This window comes from Canis lupus, chromosome 3 (genome assembly GCF_003254725.2).
Source record: "Canis lupus dingo isolate Sandy chromosome 3, ASM325472v2, whole genome shotgun sequence".
Lineage (NCBI taxonomy): Eukaryota > Metazoa > Chordata > Mammalia > Carnivora > Canidae > Canis > Canis lupus.
In genome coordinates, this window is record NC_064245.1 from 27,333,535 (window position 1) to 27,353,572 (window position 20,038).

At 35.9% G+C, this 20,038-nt stretch overlaps 1 protein-coding gene across 6 annotated transcripts in view; it reads left to right on the forward strand.

Moving 5' to 3' along the window:
• Positions 1-20,038, forward strand: part of HOMER1 (homer scaffold protein 1) — a 135,183-nt gene that overhangs the window by 32,697 nt on the left and 82,448 nt on the right. For all 6 annotated transcript variants that reach the window (XM_049108343.1, XM_049108342.1, XM_049108340.1 and 3 more), the window contains one exon: positions 16,748-16,904. Coding sequence is in view for 4 of the 6 variants with exons in the window: in XM_049108340.1 (XP_048964297.1) it covers positions 16,748-16,904 (157 nt within the window). In the remaining 2 variants the exon portion in view is untranslated. The remainder of the gene's footprint in view (positions 1-16,747; positions 16,905-20,038) is intronic.

Below are 20,038 nucleotides of genomic sequence, written 5' to 3' on the forward strand. Positions count from 1 at the left end.
ACTTGTGATTACATTTAGGGCTCATCCAGATAATCCAGAAGAATCTTTCCATCTGAAGAGCCTTAACTTAATCATAGCTGTGAAGTTCTTTTGCAAAATAAAGTAACATTCGCAGATTTTAGTGTTAGGACCTCCATATCATTGGGGGCATTATTCAGCCTTCCACAGTCTTTGAAAGGGGATATCAATAAATCCTATTTTTCAAATGTTAGTGTTTTTATGCCATCCTATATTTCAAAGCCTGTTGGCTTACTGAAGTCTGTTAACTTCTCTTTTCTGTTGACTATTTTCAATTTTACCTGGTAAAGTATGTTTTTTCTGCCTATGTCAACAAATATTTAGTTGTGATGATTCACAAGAAAAACTGTCTTAAAAGTCACATCACCGGGGAGCCTACGTGTGGCAATTGAGCCTCCGATTCTTGGTTTCAGCTCAGGTCATGATGTCTCAGGGTTATGGGATCGCATGGGCTCCCTGCTTAGTGGAGAGTTCGCTTCTCTCACCCTCTGCCTGTCCCCCTGCTCATGCTCTGTCTCTCAAATCCTTTTTTTTTTTTAATTCACATCATTTTTAGGGAATTTATAAGTGGTTTCTAAAGTAGTTCTTACAACCCATTTTGCAGAACTTGTTCTTATGGAATTTAGCCTTTCTGATTATGTATGTGTGAATTCTGTAATAGCTCAGATGGCTCTTATTGGAAGTATACACAACTTCCCCACAGTACAACTAGCTAGGGACTTAATTTTTAAAACTGAAAGGGAACATTTCCCTGGAACAACACCTTTACCCAAGGTGAAATATTCAGTGAAATGCTAGAAGGATTAAATCTTTAGTAGATGTTTTTGCCACAAAAAAGAAACCAAGATAGGGAAAACAATGGGAAGAAAGTAGAAAGTATTTTTGCACATGTACAGCTCCTAGTTTGTTAAAATATACATTTTCTTCCTATCATGTAATCCTTTTCAGAAATACCATATGTGATGAAATTTAGCCAGTGTCTGAAACAGATAGGAGATAATTTGGAGTTCATAACTTCTAGTCTCAAAGACCAGTGCTTTCCCCTCACACAGGCTAACATTATTATTGTTGTTGTTGTTGTTATTGTTACTGTGATCTGTTACAGAGGTGGAATCCATTCTGTCAAAATACAGATTAGAGAGTTATGTTTCCTTGCAGAAGGAAAGCTCAAGAACTATGATAATTGAGATGACTAAAAATAAGTTATTGAATCCTTCCAAACTACACTGTCATTCCAATGAAGTCTTAAAGTACAAATTGCTTTCAAAATACAAGTAAAACATAAATGATACCAGTGAACATACATACATTCCATGAAAACAAATACTCCCAACAGTGCTTAACATGCACAGTAACCATAGTTGTGTAGCATACTATCCCACTTCTGTCAACAAAATTAGAGGGAAGGGCCATGCAAACATTTGGTTACAGCGTGAACTCATGACAAAAGAATTATTTTCCCATCCAAGGAGTCACTATAGGGTAAAGTTGGGCACTCCAGAGCTAAATTATATTTGTGTGCCAGCTCTACCAAGTGTTATCTTGAGCAAATACCACTCCATATACCTTAGGTTCCTCATCTTCAAGAGAGGAATAATAGTACCTCATAAAGGCTGAGAGGATTCAGTAACACAGGGATAGCAGTTACAACAGTGTCTGACCCTATGTTTAGCCTTCAAAAATGTTAACTATAACCAAAGAATTTGCCATATACGCATTTATAAGTTTAAGCTTTTGCTTTCAGGTTTGAGTGGCATATCTGAATTTCTCATTTTGAATTATCCAATCTATGGCTTTCCTCCTTCGGCATAAATGATGGAAGCCGTAATTTGTGTGCTCATTAATTGATACAAGAGAAATTGTTGAGAGTTCACATCATACCAAGTGCAAAAGGTTAAAAACTGTCAACTTTTTTGTCACTGACTTTTTAAAATTCAAAAGCTAGTTTTTAAGCTACTCAGTTTTTATGATATTAAATCTGTAAGCTTTCGATTTATACAGAGAATTTCCACTTATTATCAAAAAATCAAGAAAATGGTAAAGCAGGACAGTTGAAAATAGTGTTGAAAAGAAGCAGATGAATAGATAGATGATATCATTACTGAGTAAAAAACAGAACATGGCTGAGTTTCTTGGCAAATGAGCCGAGAAGTGTGTTGCATTGTAGTCTTACTTGGATATAACAGCCATAGATGAATTTTTCCCTTGCATGGTCATAGGAGATACTGAGTAACATCAGGATTCAATGGGAGTTTCTTTTATCAATCTGTTAAGAGATCTAAGGAAGAACTACTTTTTTTTTTTTAAAGTTTTATTTATTTATTTGAGAGAAAGAGAGCACTCAGGAGCTGGACGCTGGAGGGAGAGGGAGAGAGAATCCAAACCAGACTGCATACTGAGCGCAGAGATCCTACAACCGTGAGATCATGGCCTGAGCTGAAGCCAAGTGTTGGCCACTTATCTGACTGAGCCACTCAGGTGCCCCTCAAGGAAGGACTTTATTTATTTATTTTTTTAACATTTTATTTATTCATAGAGACACAGAGAGAGGCAGAGACACAGGCAGAGGGAGAAGCAGGCTCCACACAGGAAGGCTGACGTGGGACTCGATCCCGGGACTCGAGGATCACACCCTTGGCTGAAGGCAGCACTAAACCGCTGACCCACCCTGGCTGCCCAAGGAAGGACTTTAAATCTTAATTCAGTGTAGGCTTTTAAGATGAGAAGAAATTTGCCTTCTGGCTGTGTTACTAATGGGGTTTAATCTTATAGAATTTAGAATAGTTAACAGGTTCCTTAAGCAAATACTTTTGATATTTCTGCCAAAGTACCTTAATAGTAGAAAAGAGTATCATTTAGGATACTAAGGATAGGAAGGTATCTCTTTTGTGGTATGACTTAGCTTATAAATTCATGTGAACTTTTCATTCTTTTCCATAGTCTAACCATATTTATTTCTGATGTGATTTTTATTACCATGATGTAAAATGTTGTGGGGAGACTTGCTGTGCTCACGTTGCTGTTTGTAGTACTCTTGTTAATACCACTTCTCTCCCTTTTCTTGAGAAATAAGGCTACTTGTTTTTCTCAAATGTCTCAAAAGAGCATTCAGTTGAGACTCCGGAGCTCTTTCTCACATGGTGAGAGGCTCTTTCTGACTGGGAGAGATTTAACACTAGGTATTCTACTTTGCTCACTCTAGAGTATGGCTTTTATGGAATAACTGAGAACTGGTTCCAAATAGTTGCACGAGGCAACCTTAATTAGATTCCTGGTATCATCCACTTAAAAATTGTGAAATGTCTGCCAGACATGAAGGCTTCAGTAGAATTGGTACGTTTTTCTGTTTGTCCATTGGTTCAGCTACTATTTGTATTTAGTTAATTGATCATGATATTCTCTTCTATGTTGGCTGGGAGAACCAGTTAGGAAACTTTTCCAGTTTGAGATGAGTGGCTTTCTTAGAATTGGTATCTTACGTGATTTTGTAGGACAAGCTTGCTGGTTCAGAGTGACACAGGAAGTTATATTATTTGTTATTTGTTGTGTAAGATAATTCTAGATATCATTACACATCATAAGAGAATTTTGAGCAGACCTAGTTGATGGAGAAACTTGCATCAGTGGGGATTTGTGGCTGATTTGTAGGAAGTATTCTATGGGCAAGAGTATTCCCAAATCTATTATTTGCTGGATGAATCCGTTATCAATAGGGCTATATTTTTAACTGTCATTTACGTTTTTTTTTTTTTTTTAACTTAAGGCCTATATTTAGTAAAGGGTGCAAACATACAGTTCATTGAATGTTTACATATGTATTTATCTGTGTAATCACCAAGATAATATTCTACTACTTACATTTTTTAAAGCAAGCAGATACATTCATTGCATTACAATTGTTTGCTTAAACTTTTTTTCTTATTACAAGTACAGTGCATGTTCACATATTGAAAAATTAAGATTAAAAAGTTGCTTATAAATCCCATAATCAAGAACTCTGTGTGTTTTAGTATACATTCTTTCATTCATTCACTCATTCATTCATTCTTAGGTGCCTAATGTGTGCCAGGTATTTGGGTTGCTGGGGACATAGCAATAATCTAAAAAGACATAATTCTTGCCCTTGAGGAGATAACATTCTTGCCGCAGGAGAGGGACAGTAAATAAGAAAACACATTGGATGTCACATGGTGATATGTCAGGGGGGGAAGTCAAAAGAAGGGGTCGGGGGAATAGGGAAAGGAGCTGCAGTTTTTCATAGAGGAATCAGAATGGCCTCACTGAGAACATAATGTTTGAGCAAACAGCTGGAAGAGGCAAAGAAAAATACTAGACAGATTTGGAGGGAAAGATCACTTCCTTCAGGCAAAGGCCCTGTGGTAGGCAGTGGTGGACATGTTTGAGAAACCCCAGGAAGGCCAGTGTGGCTGGAATAAAAGACAAGTGGCAAATGAGGTTGGAGAGGCAGGGGCCACATCCTGTAGTGGTTCTTCCTCCTGGCTACACAGGAGAATCACCTTGGAGGCTGGGTGTTTCTAACGCAGCCAGGGTTGAGAAACATTGGTAGAAGGCCTTTAGACCATTTTAAGGACTTTGGTTTTTACCATGAGTGAAATGGGAAACCATTGGAGGGTTTTGAGGAATGACTCACCTGATTTAGGTTTTATTATTTTAAAATATTATGAAAATAAAACTTTCCTGAATCATCATCCCACCTGCTTCAGTAGCCATCTCCATTTTGCTTTAGTTAATATACCCTCACCCCTCCCACCCTTTTTACCCCCCAGAGTATTTTAACACTAGCTTAGGTTTTTAGAAGGATAACTGGTTTCTGTGTTGAGAGGAGGACAAGCAGGATGAAGGCTGAATATAAGTATATCCTCTGTGGGGTTTTTTTCCTTTTATATTCCTTTTTTTTTTTTTTTTTTTTTTAAAGATTTCATTTATTTATTTGACAGAGAATGAGGGAGCACAAGCAGAGGCAGCAGCAGAGGGATAGGGAGAAGCTGATTCCCTACTGAGCAGGGAGCCAATGCAGGACTCCATCCCAGGACCCTGAGACCATGACTGGAGCTGAAGGCAGATGCTTAACCAACTGAGCCACCCAGGCACCCTTTCCTGGATACTCTTAAACAAAAATTAAATTATACTGGATTCACTATTTTATAAACTATTTTCCTTGACTATATTAGACATGTCACTGAATAGTCAATTACTTTGTTTTTAATGGCTACATCGAATTTTATTATATTGGCTGCACCTTAATTTATTTGGTCTTACATTATTGAACATTTTAATTTATAACCTTTGGTAATCAGACTATGTGGTAATACAGCCCTTTAGCTAAATCTCTGCGTATACCCATGATTATTTCCTTAAGGTAAATTCCTAGAATGGAATTGCTATGTCAAAGGATATGCACAAAAATTTAAAGGCTTTTGATATGCATTGTCAAAGTGTTTTTCAGAAAGGGTTTACTAATTTATACTCCCACCAGCTGTTTCTGAAAGTGTCAAGTTTTCTTAAACTCTCACTAACATTGAAATCTTTCATTAAAAAAAAAAAAATTCCTGTTTTGACAGGTGAAAAAATAACTCATGGTTTTAATTTGCAGTTCTTTGATTTCTAGTGAGGTTGAATTTTATTTCCATTTGCATTTAAAAAATGCTTATTCGTATAATTTGCTGATTGTGTTACTTGGGGTGAGTCACTTAGGACATGTTTTTGTACTATGAAATGGGTATTGTGTGCCAGCTTCTCAGAGTTTTCACAAACTTTAAACAAAAGCATTTTGTATGCCCAGGTTTATAAACTGTTTGACTATGATCCACAGTAAAAAACAAAAGGCATCTTACGTTGCAACCAGCATTGGTAAATAAGTAGCCAAAAGTTTTATGAATAATGCTTCTACTGTATCCAAGTGAGATGCACTCTGATACTTTACATCCTTGTTCTTTTTTAAAATGTCCACTGTTAACCTTTAGTTGATCATGATCCTCTGGGTTGTGATGCAGTGTTTAAAAAAACACTGCTATAAGCTGTAGAGTACTGTATCTTGTTAGGTGCTTTTCTATCTACAGTGATTACCTCTACCAAATACCCTGAACGTCAGTCTGCCCTTTAGCTCTACCAAAATTCGCTTCAGAAAGGCTATAAGTAGGAGGTAAGACTCCAAACTTAGCTTATTATATTCCTATATCAGGTTTTTCATCAGTGAAAAATACTAAATTTATTCACACTCTGAAAATGTACTTGTTTGGACTTCTATAATGCCATAATGACTGAATTATTAACATGGCTGTTTTGAAATAGATCTAATGCATTTGAACAAAAAAACCTACATCATTATGGGGATTGTATTTGCAAAACCCCCAATTGAGACATAGCATCTGACAGAAGTTTTGTCTATAATTTTTGGTACCTGAAAATCTGACAAAAGTGGGAAATGCGAATCACATTTAGCTATATTTAATACAGCTCTTTTTCAGTAGAACAAATTAGTGTATGAAAGTTGAATAGTCCTGAGAGACTAAGAGTATGTGGCTTCCATATATAAAATCCAGATACTATTCTAGCTAACCTAAGTGAGGACCACTCAGAAAGGAATTAGCCAGGTGGAATTATTAGCTGTGACTGGAGAAAACTCCATTTGATGGGAGTGATTCTTTCAAGTCTGAGGAATGTTGGAATGGAAATTGCATAGAGAAACAGAGTGGGGATGGGGTGATGGTGTTTACTATTTGAAAAACACCCAGGAGTTTAACCTATTTAACAATAAAACCTTGTTGTTACTTTTGACTTGTAGTTTAACATTAAATTTTTTTTTAAGATTTTATTTATTTATTCATAAGAGACACAGAGAGAAAGAGAGGCAAAGACACAGGCAGAGGGAGAAGCAGGCTCCATGCAGGGAGACTGATGTGGGTCTCTATCCCAGGTCTCCAGGATCACACCCTGGGCTGAAGGCAGCGCTAAACTGCTGAGCCACCCGGGCTGCCTGACATTAAATATTTTGTTTAAAAAATATTTTTTGATGCTAAGCCAGGAAAATTTTAAAAGACTCTAAGTTAAAAGTTTGACTAAAAAGCATTTACTACTCCTCTGTTCACCCCTCCACAAAGGAAAAATTTTAAGGAAGGTGAGAAACAATTTGGCATATAAAAATTAAAACTAAATTTAATACCAAGGAACTGTAATTTACCTTTGAAAAAGAGCAGAATATATATGCCGTTTCTATACTCTATTGATTTTCAAACATTAAATGTCATCACATTTAGAAAAATAAGCAACTCTGCTTTTCTGTACTTTAGTGGGTGTTGACCTTAATTAAGTGTGCATATGTGGTTAGAATTATGAGATTTCTCTTTGCATATGGTTTGAGTGCTGAATTTTGGATTCTGGTCTCTTCACTCTCTGAAGCTAAAATTAGGTTTTAAACAAGCTCAGAAATAAGTGTAGAAATCTACTGGGCTCAAATGGGCCAGAAATATATGAAGCGTTCCTCAGCCTCACTAGTAATCAGGGTTATGCAAATGAAAGCAACAATGAAATACCATTTCATGCCCATCAAGTTGGCAGAAATTAAAGCTGTCACTTGGACATTATCAAGTGTTGGGAGGAAATAATCTAAGACTATTAGAATATAAATTGGTCATGTGCTGTGAAGAACAATTTGGAAATATGCTATGGCGCATACTCTATGACCAGGAATTCTTCTAGTGTATCTTCTTGCATGTGTGAACAAGTAAACACACAGGGGCATTCTTTGTAATAGTATGAAAATTAGAACCTATGTATGTCTATCAGTAAGGAAATAGCTACATAAAATAGTCCAATATTTTCCAGTTGAAATACAATGTGAACATCATGTGCAATTTAAAATTTACTCCTGGAGTGCCTGGGTGGCTTAGTTGGTTAAGCGTCTGCCTTCAGCTCAGTTCATGATCCCAGGATCCTGGGATGGAGCCCTGCATATTGTCTTTATGCTCAGTGGGGAGCCTGCCTCCTCTTCTGGACTCTACCCCCATGCTCTCTCCATTGCTTTCTCTCAAATAAATAAATTAAATCTTTAAAAATAAATACATAAATAAATTTAAAGTTTTAAAAAGGTAATATCAATTTTAATACATTTTGGCACATTATACCAAAATATTTATCTTTTAAACATGATTAATATAAAAATCATTGGACTATTTTACATTCTTTTTTCATACTAAGTCTTTGAAATCCCTTATGTATTTTGCAGTGAGAGCATATCTCCATTTCGATGCTAAAGTTTATCAGAAATACTTGATCTGAATTTAAATTTCATCAAAAGTACAGTTGAAATAGTAGATTCATGTAACCAAGTTGTTCCATACATGCTTAAATGTATTTAAATAACTGACTTGGGTATCAAAAATCTAAGCTGATTCACTTTCTCAATTGCATTAGCCGTATTTCAGATAATCGGTAGTCATGTGACTAGTAGCTACCATATTGGACAGTGCAGCTCTAGTGATAGCATAAACTACTGCATAGCAGTTAAAATAAATGATATACATATGTATAAAACATGGCTGATGATTCAAATTTCACAGCATCAGTAAAAATTCTAGAGAAATGTGTGGTTTAATGGTTTGCTTTGAGCAATTTAAAATACTATTCACAATAATACATGGAATAATGTAATATTTATGCAACCACTATTCAAATATAGCAGACATTAACATTTTGCCACAGTACCTTCAAATCTTTCTCTTCAGTCCTGAATTTATTTTTTATTTTATTTTATTTTATTTTATTTTATTTTATTTTTTATTTTTTTTGAATTTATTTTTTAAAATATCCATTTCAGATATTGTATGAATTGAGTATCCACTTGATTAGTTTGTAGTAGGTATACAGGAGAAAAGTACCAAAGAGTAATACTGTTCCTTGAAATATTGGTGTTAGAATTCAAGTGGTCTTCTAACATTTAATGCATTTGAAAAGTTTTTAGGAATTGGATGTCTACTAGAAAATTATTTTAGATTTTTAGGAATGCACCACCTGTTTTAACCAGAATTAAATTCTTAATAAGAGGCTATTCGCTTTAGATTTCCCTAGTGTATATTTTCAGTTCTTACTATTGAAGTTCTAAAAAACATATGCCTGCTATGTTTCTGGTTCATCACTAGATGGAGTTGTTGTAGTGCAACTATGTGTTGGGTGGCTATTAGTAGAATAATCTTTGCTTCTCTCAAAGTAAGCACGTATTGTTTAAAAGATAACATTCTCAACATCTACACAATCAGCTGTTAAACACATAACATGGCAATAGAAATACATAGTTGATAATACGCAGTTATCTTTGAGCAGCATCAAAACAGCTATTTTAGTCAGTAAGGTTTTTCTTATATGGGTGTGTAAGGAGGTGGAATTAAACCAGTTCTCAGATAATCCAGAGGAATTACAATTTTTATTTTTATTTTTATTTTTATTTTTATTTTTTTTGAGGAATTACAATTTTTAAAAAAGATTTTATTCGTTTATTTATTCATGAGAGACACAGAAAGAGAGGCAGAGACACAGGCAGAGGGAAAAGCAGGCTCCATGCAGGGAGCCCGATGTGGGACTCGATCCCAGGACTCCAGGACCATGCCCTGGGCTGAACGAAGGCAGGCACTAAACTGCTGAGCCACCCAGGGATCCCCAGGAATTACAATTTATATTATTACTTGTACTGGATAATTCTATTGAGGAAATTCGGGTGTTTGGGTTCTGACTTTTCTGAAGACATTTCGTGCCACCCCCACTGGCACTGAAACTAAGTTCTTCACTCATTACATCTGAAGTTCAGTGATCATTGGTGTCTATTCTTATCCTTTCCCATGTCCTTTAGGCCTTAACACGTATTATCTAGCTTCTCAAATTCCAAAAAGTAAGCTGACGGAATGTTCTTTATCTTACTTTCCGTGTATTTACTTCTAATGAAGGAGAGTATTTTCACCAGGAAGTAGATGTACCTATAGCACTTGAGTCCTGCGGTTAGGCATGTTTGGATTTCTGCTTCTCTCCTACTTTCTTTTTATTCCTTTTTATGAATAATAGGAATACGTTCATATCATGTACTATATAGTCAATTGAGTTGAAGCTCTTAAAATTTGTCACTCTTTGGTTCTTTGGCAGTCTTCACAGTGGCCCCTGAAACATTCTTTTCTCGGTGTTAATTTTGATGTGTATGCCGTTTTTCCTCCACAATGCCACTTAAGAAAGTCTTTTTAGTACCTGTGCAAGGTTAAAAATTAAGTAATACTTATAGGTTTATTTAGACAAGTACTGTTTCCCTATCTCATTTTATCTTCATCAGGCCCCATCACTAGAGACAGCTACTTTTAAAACCTCAAACTTTTGTTTCTCTTGGTAATTACCTATCTCTGATCTGTGTTATACTGCTATTTCTTGATTAAAAGCTTTGTATATTAAAATCTTACAGCCCAAAGCCAATTGATAGTGAACTTTTGCCATTTTCACATTAATTCCTCCCACCTATCTCAATGCAGTTAGTCTTACGAATTTTATTGATTACCTCTAGAATTTTAGGTGAGGCCCCCCAAATCAAATTGTGTGTGCTGTGGGCTTGTGTTTTAAAGTTAATAAATGACCAGCGTACAGCTAGATATCCAGGAGTTCTGGAAGACATTCAGTTTCATTTTATTAGCGGGCCCTTTATTGTAAGGTTTATTTTATGTAAACGTCTTTGATTATAATTTGTGTAATTTTTATTTTTATTTTTTTTTAAATTTGTGTAATTTTTAAAATGAAAACTGCTTGAAACAATTAGGAAACTTGTTTTATCCCATAGGAAGCCTGGAGGCTGATTCATTGATTCAATGACACAATCAAGGAAGCAGATTCTTTGTCTTTACATCTGCTATTCTTAGCAAACAATGTCAGCTTTGTTCTCAGGTTAGCTGCCTGATAGTAAGATGACTCCTTCAGGTCCAGTGTCACCCTGTACATCCCTTCTTGTGTGTGGATCTCTTTGTGCATGTACCCAGAAGCTACCAGCAAACATTCCCTGGTTATCGGGTTGACCTGAATTGCTTCAGAGGTCCATTCCTAAACGGACTTCTGCAAAGAAGAGTGAGATTACTTTGATTATCCTGGTGACGTTCATAGTTGGGTAGAAGAGGGTTAGAATACTAGAACAAATCCAGGATATTTTAGGAGAGAGTGCGGAAGAATAGTTGGTGGGTAGTCAGGGAACAATGTAACCGTGTTAAACTTTCAGTGACAAGTGTTACTTTGTTTCCTAAGTTTCTACCTGGCTCCTTGTTTTTTGAAAAATTAATTAGAAACTCAGGGAATTATTTGAAACCACAACCTTCTTCATATGTCTTTGCTACAGTATTTATTGTACTTAAATATATGAAAAACATTTGTGGGCAGCCCCGGTGGCTCAGCAGTTTAGCGCTGCCTTCAGCCTGGGGTGTGATCCTGGAGACCTGGGATCGAGTCCCACGTCGGGCTCCATGCATGGAGCCTGCTTCTCCCTCTGCCTGTCTGTGCTTCTCTCGCTCTCTGTGTGTTTCTCATGAATAAATAAATAAAAATCTTTAAAAAAATGAAAAACATTTGTAAGCAAAACATTAAAAGAAGACTAAGAAGGGGCACCTGGGTGGCTTAATTGGCTACGTGTCCAACTCTTGATCTCAGCTCAGGTCTTGCTCTCAGTCATGAGTTCAAGCCCTGCATTGGGCGCCAGGCTGTGTATGGAGCCTTAAAAACCAAAACAAAACAAAACAAAACACTAAAGAATGTATTTCTTTTTCTTCTCTTGAGCTTAGTTGTTACTATTGGACCCATACCTTTGCACTTCCTTGGAACATAAATTTATTGCATATTTGCAAAAATACAGACTTTAGTAATAATTTTTAAAAAGCATTATCATTGAGTTTTTCTTTTTCTTTTTTAAAAGATTTTATTTATTCATGAGAGAGACAGGCAGAGGGAGAAGCAGGCTCCATGCAGGGAGCCCGACATGGGACTCGATACTGCGTCTGCAGGATCAGGCCCTGGACTGAGGGCGGTGCTAAACCGCTGAGCCACCCGGGCTGTCCTCATTGAGTTTTTCTAAATCAAATCTATGTAGATGACAAATGTTAACTTTTTCCTCTTTTTTCCCCTGCATCTAGAGCTTATATGTCTTTAGCAAATAGTTGTACTGTTTTGCTTCCGTTTTCATGATTCTTGTTTCTTCCTTATTACAGATGCCTAAGTTAAATATAGTAATTCTTTATGTCAACTTTAATGAGGTTGCTTGTTTTTAAAAAAAAAATTCCGATTTTACTGTGTTTTTCTCAGGTCATCTTATACTTTATTTCTTCCAATTATTCACATCCATATTAAGTTTTGGGGTTGATTACTGCATATAGTACTTTTACTGAGTTTTAGCCCAAGATGAAGAACTTCAGAATTATTCTTACAACAGCTTCTTAGAATTATTTTATGAGCCAACTGGAAAATACTCCAGTAAGCTTTTCTTATAATAGGTCATTTGAATCACTCATGGTCCTGATTATTGATGTAAGAAATGACAAAGTAGATGATTCTCTAGGATTAAAGTGTGTAGGTGTGGGTGTGGTGTATGTACGTGTTTAGTTTTGTTTCTTTAAGGTAGTTTAAAGCATTTCTTGCCAAAATCTATTTGCTTTTAAATTTGATTTTTAGATTATTTTCTTAGAAGAGTTATTTTGAATGCCATTAACAAACATTAATACTAGTCATTACTAAATAAGGCTTCAATTTTTGTATTGGATTTTTTTATATATATTTTTTCTAGTGACAATAATGTCAGTAAAAAAGGCAGAATTTCCAGACTATTGTGGTCATAAAATATAAGTCCTGGGAGATGTTAATGTGTTACATGGAAAAGAATTCTAGGGTCAGATAGTTTTGCCACATGCTGGTTATTCAGGCTTAAGTGGGTTTCTTTACTGCAGGACTTCTTAGGATCTTTAAAAATACTTAGGATCTTAATATATTAACGTATATTGTAAGCATTTCAGAATGGGGCAATACAGTGTTTGCAGAACTTATTTAAACATGGAGCATTCATTTCTAGGACTGTTCCGTAGAACATACTTTGGGAAATAATGGTATTTGATGCAGTTAGTATTTGTGTGAACTGCCGTGAAGGAAGTAGTGTGTCTAACCTTTATTGATGAATGCCATGCAATTTATTTGAAAAAGTATTAACTTTAACACTTGGACCCTTGGGACAATAAGTTTCAAATGCTTTACAGATCCTCTTAGGAAATTAGAGTTTGAAGGTTTCAAGTATAGCATTCTTATTGCTGCTTCTACAGCTTTTCTTTAAAATGAAATTTATCCACATGCTTAGTGTTGTTGAAATCTATCTTAAACAGACTAGTGATATGATCTCTTGATGGCTCCCTTAACTTTTTACTCTGGCTGGTGTTCTGTATTATTATGCTCCAAACTAATATTTTCAAGTTGCTGTGCTGACAGTTTTATATGCACACCCTTATACGCATCTGACCTTGATCAAAACTGAGTTCATCCTCTCCCATTTCATCCTCCCCCAATCCCAGACTTTGCTTTCTGTTCCCATATGGGTTAGTGACATCATTAACATTTTGGTCTGGATAATTCTTTCTCGTAGGGGACTGCTCTGTGCATTGTAGATGTTTAGCAACATCCCTGGCTTCTACCCACTAGATGCCAATTGCAATCTCCTTCAGTTATACCAACTAAACATGTCTCCAGATTTTGTGAAATACCCCATGGTGAACAAATCACTCCTGTTAGAGAAACACTGCCCTACAGCCAATGTATTCCTTAATCTTACTGATTCTATTTTTTAAGTTTACCTTTAATCCCTCCTCACGTTTTTTATTCCCACTCCCTAACCTCCGTTCCTCTTTATTTCTAATACTTGAGTTTCTTTCATAAGGGTGTGACTAGCCTTCCTGTGTCCGATTTTGTTTCCCTCCCACCCACCCTCTTTAGTACTGCCAAGTTTATCTTTCTAACATGCGGAGCTGTTCTCTATATACAATCTCTCAGTAGTTTCTGGAGGAGACCCTTGTGAACTGGCCTCTCTTTAGCCTCATTCTTTAAAGGTGCTCATACTTACTACACACCCTAGTGTACTTGTGCCTTCTTCCCACCATAGCATACTGTGTTTCAAACTCCTACACAGTTTCTCCATGGTAGGAGCTCTTGGTCACTTGTTTTCAGAGAATAGTATCATGCTGAAAAGCATTTTTTTTTTTTTTTTTTTTTGACATCTGTCCTCCCTCATCAAATTGAACTTTTCAGGGACAGGGACCATCTCTCTCTCTGTTTTGGGCAGGTAATAGATATCCAAGAGAAGTCTGAACCATTTATTAGTATGCCTTGATAGACGTGGTAACTTCCTTATTCTAGGAATTCTTTTCCCTGTGTCAGCAGTGAAATTATTTTTCTAAGCTTTCTCATCTAGATTTTGATAGGCTTTTGACCACAAATCACCTATTCAGAAGAGAATTGACGAAAAGCAGTGTACCTACCTAGTTGATACTCAAATTCAGAAGGCACATTTGTGAAACAGCTAGTTAATTCTAAAAGATTTTTATTCAGAAGGGAATTAAATGGTGTGGATTAATTGTGCAGATTAATATAATTGAATTAAAATGTCGAAAGTATTAGAATAATTGAAAACATTGGATTTCCATTGATAAGGATTTGTTAAAATACTTGTAAAAGTGCTATCATTGTCTTAACTATTTTAGTTTTTTATAAAACATATTGCAACATCCTCAACTATTTAGAAATTTATTCCCTTTCAAATGAGGTAGAGGGGTTGTTAGTAAAGACTAGAGTTCCTCCTTCCTTTCCTTACAGGCCTTAATAAATACAGTTTTGTGTGATTGGGTTTTCCTGTGAATTGGAACTAGCTACAGTCAGGCTGACCAATTACACACTTATACCTAGAACTTTAATTAAAAGGGGAAGAAGAGAAAACTCAAAGTTTACATGGCTTTCTGGAAGATAACCCAAGTATAGCATCAGCCTCATTGAAAAAATGAAGGATTGAAGGTGGGGAAAAGGGGAATGAATAGATCTAGTCCTAATTCAGAATTTTTCACCCAGGTGCAATGCCTTGCCAGATTGTTAATAATTATTTATTGGATGAATCCAATAATCCAATATACTCACTGTATATAACGTGAGTTAAGCCAGAAATGATGGCTTTCTGCTTCAGTTTTTAGGGAATGGCATAAAAAGGATCCATTCCTTTGGAAGAAATTCTTTTAATAAGAAAAGCTGTTATGGAGGTTTACAGAAATAAAGCTGAGAAGAGGGAGGTTACCTACAGGGAAGGTACCTCCCTTTCATACCTGCTCTCCAAAAGCTGAAGCAGATCATAGGCATATGTGACACCCAGCCCGTTATTATTAACCTAAAGAGTCATGTTGCCAAGGACCCAGATTTGCCTTGCTTGTTTTCCATTTTCTCCCTTTTCCATCCTTTCTTTTCTTTAAATTTAAAATTTGAAACATTAAATACTAATTAATATTCTCTTTAGAATCTTAAGCAGCTTTAGAAATGATGTGTAATTGAAAGAAATGAGCTTTATTTGAGCTCAAAACAAAACAAAACAAAAGACTTTTCCAGAAGAATTTCTGCTCAGAACTTGGAAAATTTTGCATCATAATGCTTCTGTTACATATAGGTCATTGCATGCTTGTTTTCCAAACTGTAAAATAAGCTAATGATATTTTGAATATACATTTTTAATAGCTTTGGTTCTTGAAATTATTTTTAAAATCTATATATCTCTAAGGCCCTACTTAATCTCAGTAAAAGATACTGTGATTGTGAGCTACTTTGTTTTCCATATATTTTCTAATGAGGTAGAAATTATAGTGAATGCAAACTTTCTTAGTAGGTTATTTATAGGATATAGTAGATTCTCATTATTTGCAGTAGTTGTGTCCTATAAAGGCACCACAAACACTGAATTATTGAATAGTGAATGATTGCTCCCAGGGGACATACGGGGTTAGTTTCCTACAAGCCTTGGTCATATTTTCATCAGTCAATATGTAACTTTGTTTTATGTGTATTTGTATTTAAATACACCTTATTTAATATGTATTATTGATTCATTACCATTGAACTCATGGCCAACAGCACTGTAATTCACATCCAAGCAAAGTTTATGTAATATATTCTTTCCATACAACAAATCACAGCCTTCTTGCACCTAGGAACATATAGCACTTCAGCACAATGCTTGGGAGCTGTTTTAAACAGAGCACCAACAAAAAGCAGAGTAATGTGAAATACATGGTGTTAAATAGATCACAAGAAGGACACTTGTTTACAGTATGAGAGCTGAAACAAGAAGGCTGTTTTCTTGATCACCCTCAGATGCAAATGTGCATGTCAGGTGATTCACATCTTTCCATTGCAAAAAACTAAGAAGGTATCTCAAGTGCTGATTTTGGAGTTAGAAATATATTTTAGCGAATAGGAAGATTTGCATGTATAAAATCTACAGATAATGAGGATAGACTGTAATTATATTAAAATTTATGATTGAGTACTTACAATAGTCCAGATTTGAAACAGTGTTTCTCTTATTTTGGGGCATATGGGTGTTTTGGGTTAAGTGGGGTATTTCTCACAGTTTTCATGGTCTGTTGTCCAGGGGAATAAAACTCTCAATCTGTCTTTTTTATTTTTTGCCCTATAGGGAACAACCCATCTTCAGCACTCGAGCTCATGTCTTCCAGATTGACCCAAACACGAAGAAGAACTGGGTCCCCACCAGCAAGCATGCAGTTACTGTGTCTTATTTCTATGACAGCACAAGGAATGTGTATAGGATAATCAGTTTAGATGGCTCAAAGGTAAGTTAAATTTACTTTAAATAATCTTGCTGTTTTATGCAGTAGAGCATTTTCTGTTTTATTTGGAAGACTTGTCTTTATTAAAATAAAATATTCTTTTGAGTTTTAAAAACTTAAAAACTTTTTTAAAAAGGTCTTTTATTTATTTATTATTAGAGAGAGTAAGTGCACACGTGCATACAAGCAGGGATAGCTGCAGGCAGAGGGAGAGGGAGAAGCAGACTTCCAGCTGACCAGAGAGCCCGATGCAGGGCTCTATCCCAGGATCATGACCTGAGCCAAAGTCAGATGCTTAACCAACAGCCATCAAAGCACCCTAAAAACTTAACTTTAAAAAAACCAAAATTGATCATTCTTAGGGTAGCAACATTTTTTGTTTACTAAATTACTTGGATTGACCACTTTATATTGAGTTACATATCAAAATATTCTACAAATTTTTAGTTAATTTGATAAATGTTCATTGCATATCTCTTACATGTCAGGCACTATGCTAGGTGCTACAAATATAGTGGTGAACAAAATGGACACAGTTTCTCCTCTTTGAGAGTATACATACAATCTAGTAAGGAACTAGATTTCCTTTCAGATAGACTTCTGTAGATTAGCAGGCAACTCAAAATCCCTAAATGGTATGAAGTCTGGTCAGTGTCACCGTTAAAGCTGACATCCCTTATTCTGAAGAGAAGTTTATGGACAAGACCTAAGTTTTTATTTTAAGAGAGACAGATGGTATAATGTTTAGGAGCACAGACTGCCTGGATTCATATCTCAGCTCTACCATCTACTAAGTGTTTGACTTTGGGCAGATTACTTCTCTGAACCTCATTGTTCTCACCTCATTAGTGGTGTTAGTATGGATTAAACGAGTTTATATCTACAGAGCACTTTGATCAGTGTCTTGTAGATAGTATGCCTTTCAAAGGGGGGAAATTCCATTTTTTCATCAATGAATTTTGAATAACACAGAGAGATACAGAAATACCAGACATTGGGTTCTGGATATAACGTGTATAGAAAGATGAGGGCTCCATTCTTCTTCAAGCTTTTTTGAAGCCCTGAGGTATTTCAGCTTGAAATTTTAGCAGTTCAGGGCAGCCCCGTTGGCTCAGCGGTTTAGCGCCGCCTGCAGCCCAGGGTGTGATCCTGGAGACCTGGGATCGAGTCCCACATTGGGCTCCCTGCATGGAGTCTACTTCTCCCTCTGCCGGTGTCTCTGCCTCTCTCTCTCTGTCTGTTATGAATAAATAAATAAAATCTTAAAAAAAAATTTAGCAGTTCAGTGTAAGGGTTAAGACCACAGATTGTAGACATAGAGTGTCTGGCTTGAATTTTTTTTAACTGTTCACTAGCCATGTTACCTAGACAAGATACTTAATATCTTCACACCTCAATTTTCTCATCTGTAAAAAGAAATTAATAAAAATGCCTACATCATTACCTCACAGGATTGTCGTGATGATTAAATAAATTAATTTAGGCAAAAGCATTTTAAGGATGTATAGTAATCAGTATGCAAACATTTACTGCTTTTGTTACCATTAATAATATTTTCAGGCTATTAGTTACATATTGTCTGTGGTTTAGGGGGAACAAAAGATAATTTAGTGCTCGACTCTGAGTTCATTTTTTTCACATGCTCACTCATCATCTCCTTAAATAGATTATAGAATTACAGGGGCTATTTGTACCTTATCTTGTATTTAAGTCACTAATAGGTATTTATTAGAATGACTGATTCTTGGGGCACCTGGGTGGCTCAGTCAGTTGAGCGGGCAGCTTTTCATTTTGGCTCAGGTCATGCATGATCTTTGGTGCCCCAGTAAAGAAAACTTAAAAAAAAAAAATTATTATCTTTCATTTTTACTTAGAGGATTTAAAGGACTTGAGAAATAGTTAATTTCTATAAGACTCCTTTTTTTTAAGATTACTTATTTATTAATTTGATAAAGAGCATGCGCATGGGGTGGGAGCAGAAGGAGAGGGAGAAGCAGACTCCCAGCTGAGCATGGAGCCTGGACTCTGGGCGCCATCCCAGGACCCGAGATCATGACCTGAGGCAAGGCAGACACTTAACTGGCTGATCCATCCAGGTGCCCCTGTAAAACTTTTTAATGAAGAATAATTTTGTCATATTTTGTAACTGTTTAGTGAAATCAACAGATTTTAACTGTTATGACCTCAGACACTAGAATATTAATTTATTTCTTTTCCTTGACTAGAACTTTCAGTTCTCTACAATTTGTTTCCCAGTTGGCCCAAACCACAGATAAAACATCATTTTATTAGACGGGAGAGTTAAATGGAATAAAGTTCAACTGAAGTATTCCCTTGTCCCATGTGATTAAATAATTCTCATGTGTTCTTCGTTCTCAAGCAGTAGGAACTATTGCTGCTGGCATTTCCGTTTTTGAATATACTTTGCAGTTTGTAATCATCAGACTCTTAACTCTTGTGAACAAGTTTTTGTTTTGTTTATTTTTACAAAATCTACCCTCTGTAGCAGTTACATTTTCTAATTACTTTTTAAGACTGATGCGGGTAGCTACTGCAGTTCCCTGCAGAAGTTGCTTTTTCTCGATAAGCAGTAGTGATTTACTTGTGGCTAAATGAGTGTTTTTCCCTTCCCCACCCCCACTTCTATTTCTGTACTGCATGATGAGTTGGAAAGCCCTTAGGTGCCCCTGATTAGAAAATGTCTGTTTGTTCCATTTAGTACCCTTATTGTGCATGTAAAGTTTGCTTAACGGTTTTTCTAATCAAGCTGCAGAGACATCACCATGGCTGAGGGCCAGAATAAGAGCACACCACGATCTATAATGACACAGCATTTTTACCTCTTTTCCTTGAAAGGACAAGAACTCTGAGATTGAGAGACAGATTTATTTTAAAGAACTAAAATTTTTCTTCTAAGTAGATTCATATTCAAACAGTTCAAAGCATTCTAGTCAAAGTATTCTAACAAATAATTTTTTTAAAGTGCAGGATCATCTACCATTTTAAAGTTTTTCTTTAGTGATTGAAGAATCCCCAAACAAGTAATCCCAGAACAAGTGGAGGCAAGGAAATGTTCAAAATGGTGATTAAAATGGAACTCTTAAAAGCATAAAGAAGTTCACTTCCAATAGCTAAAA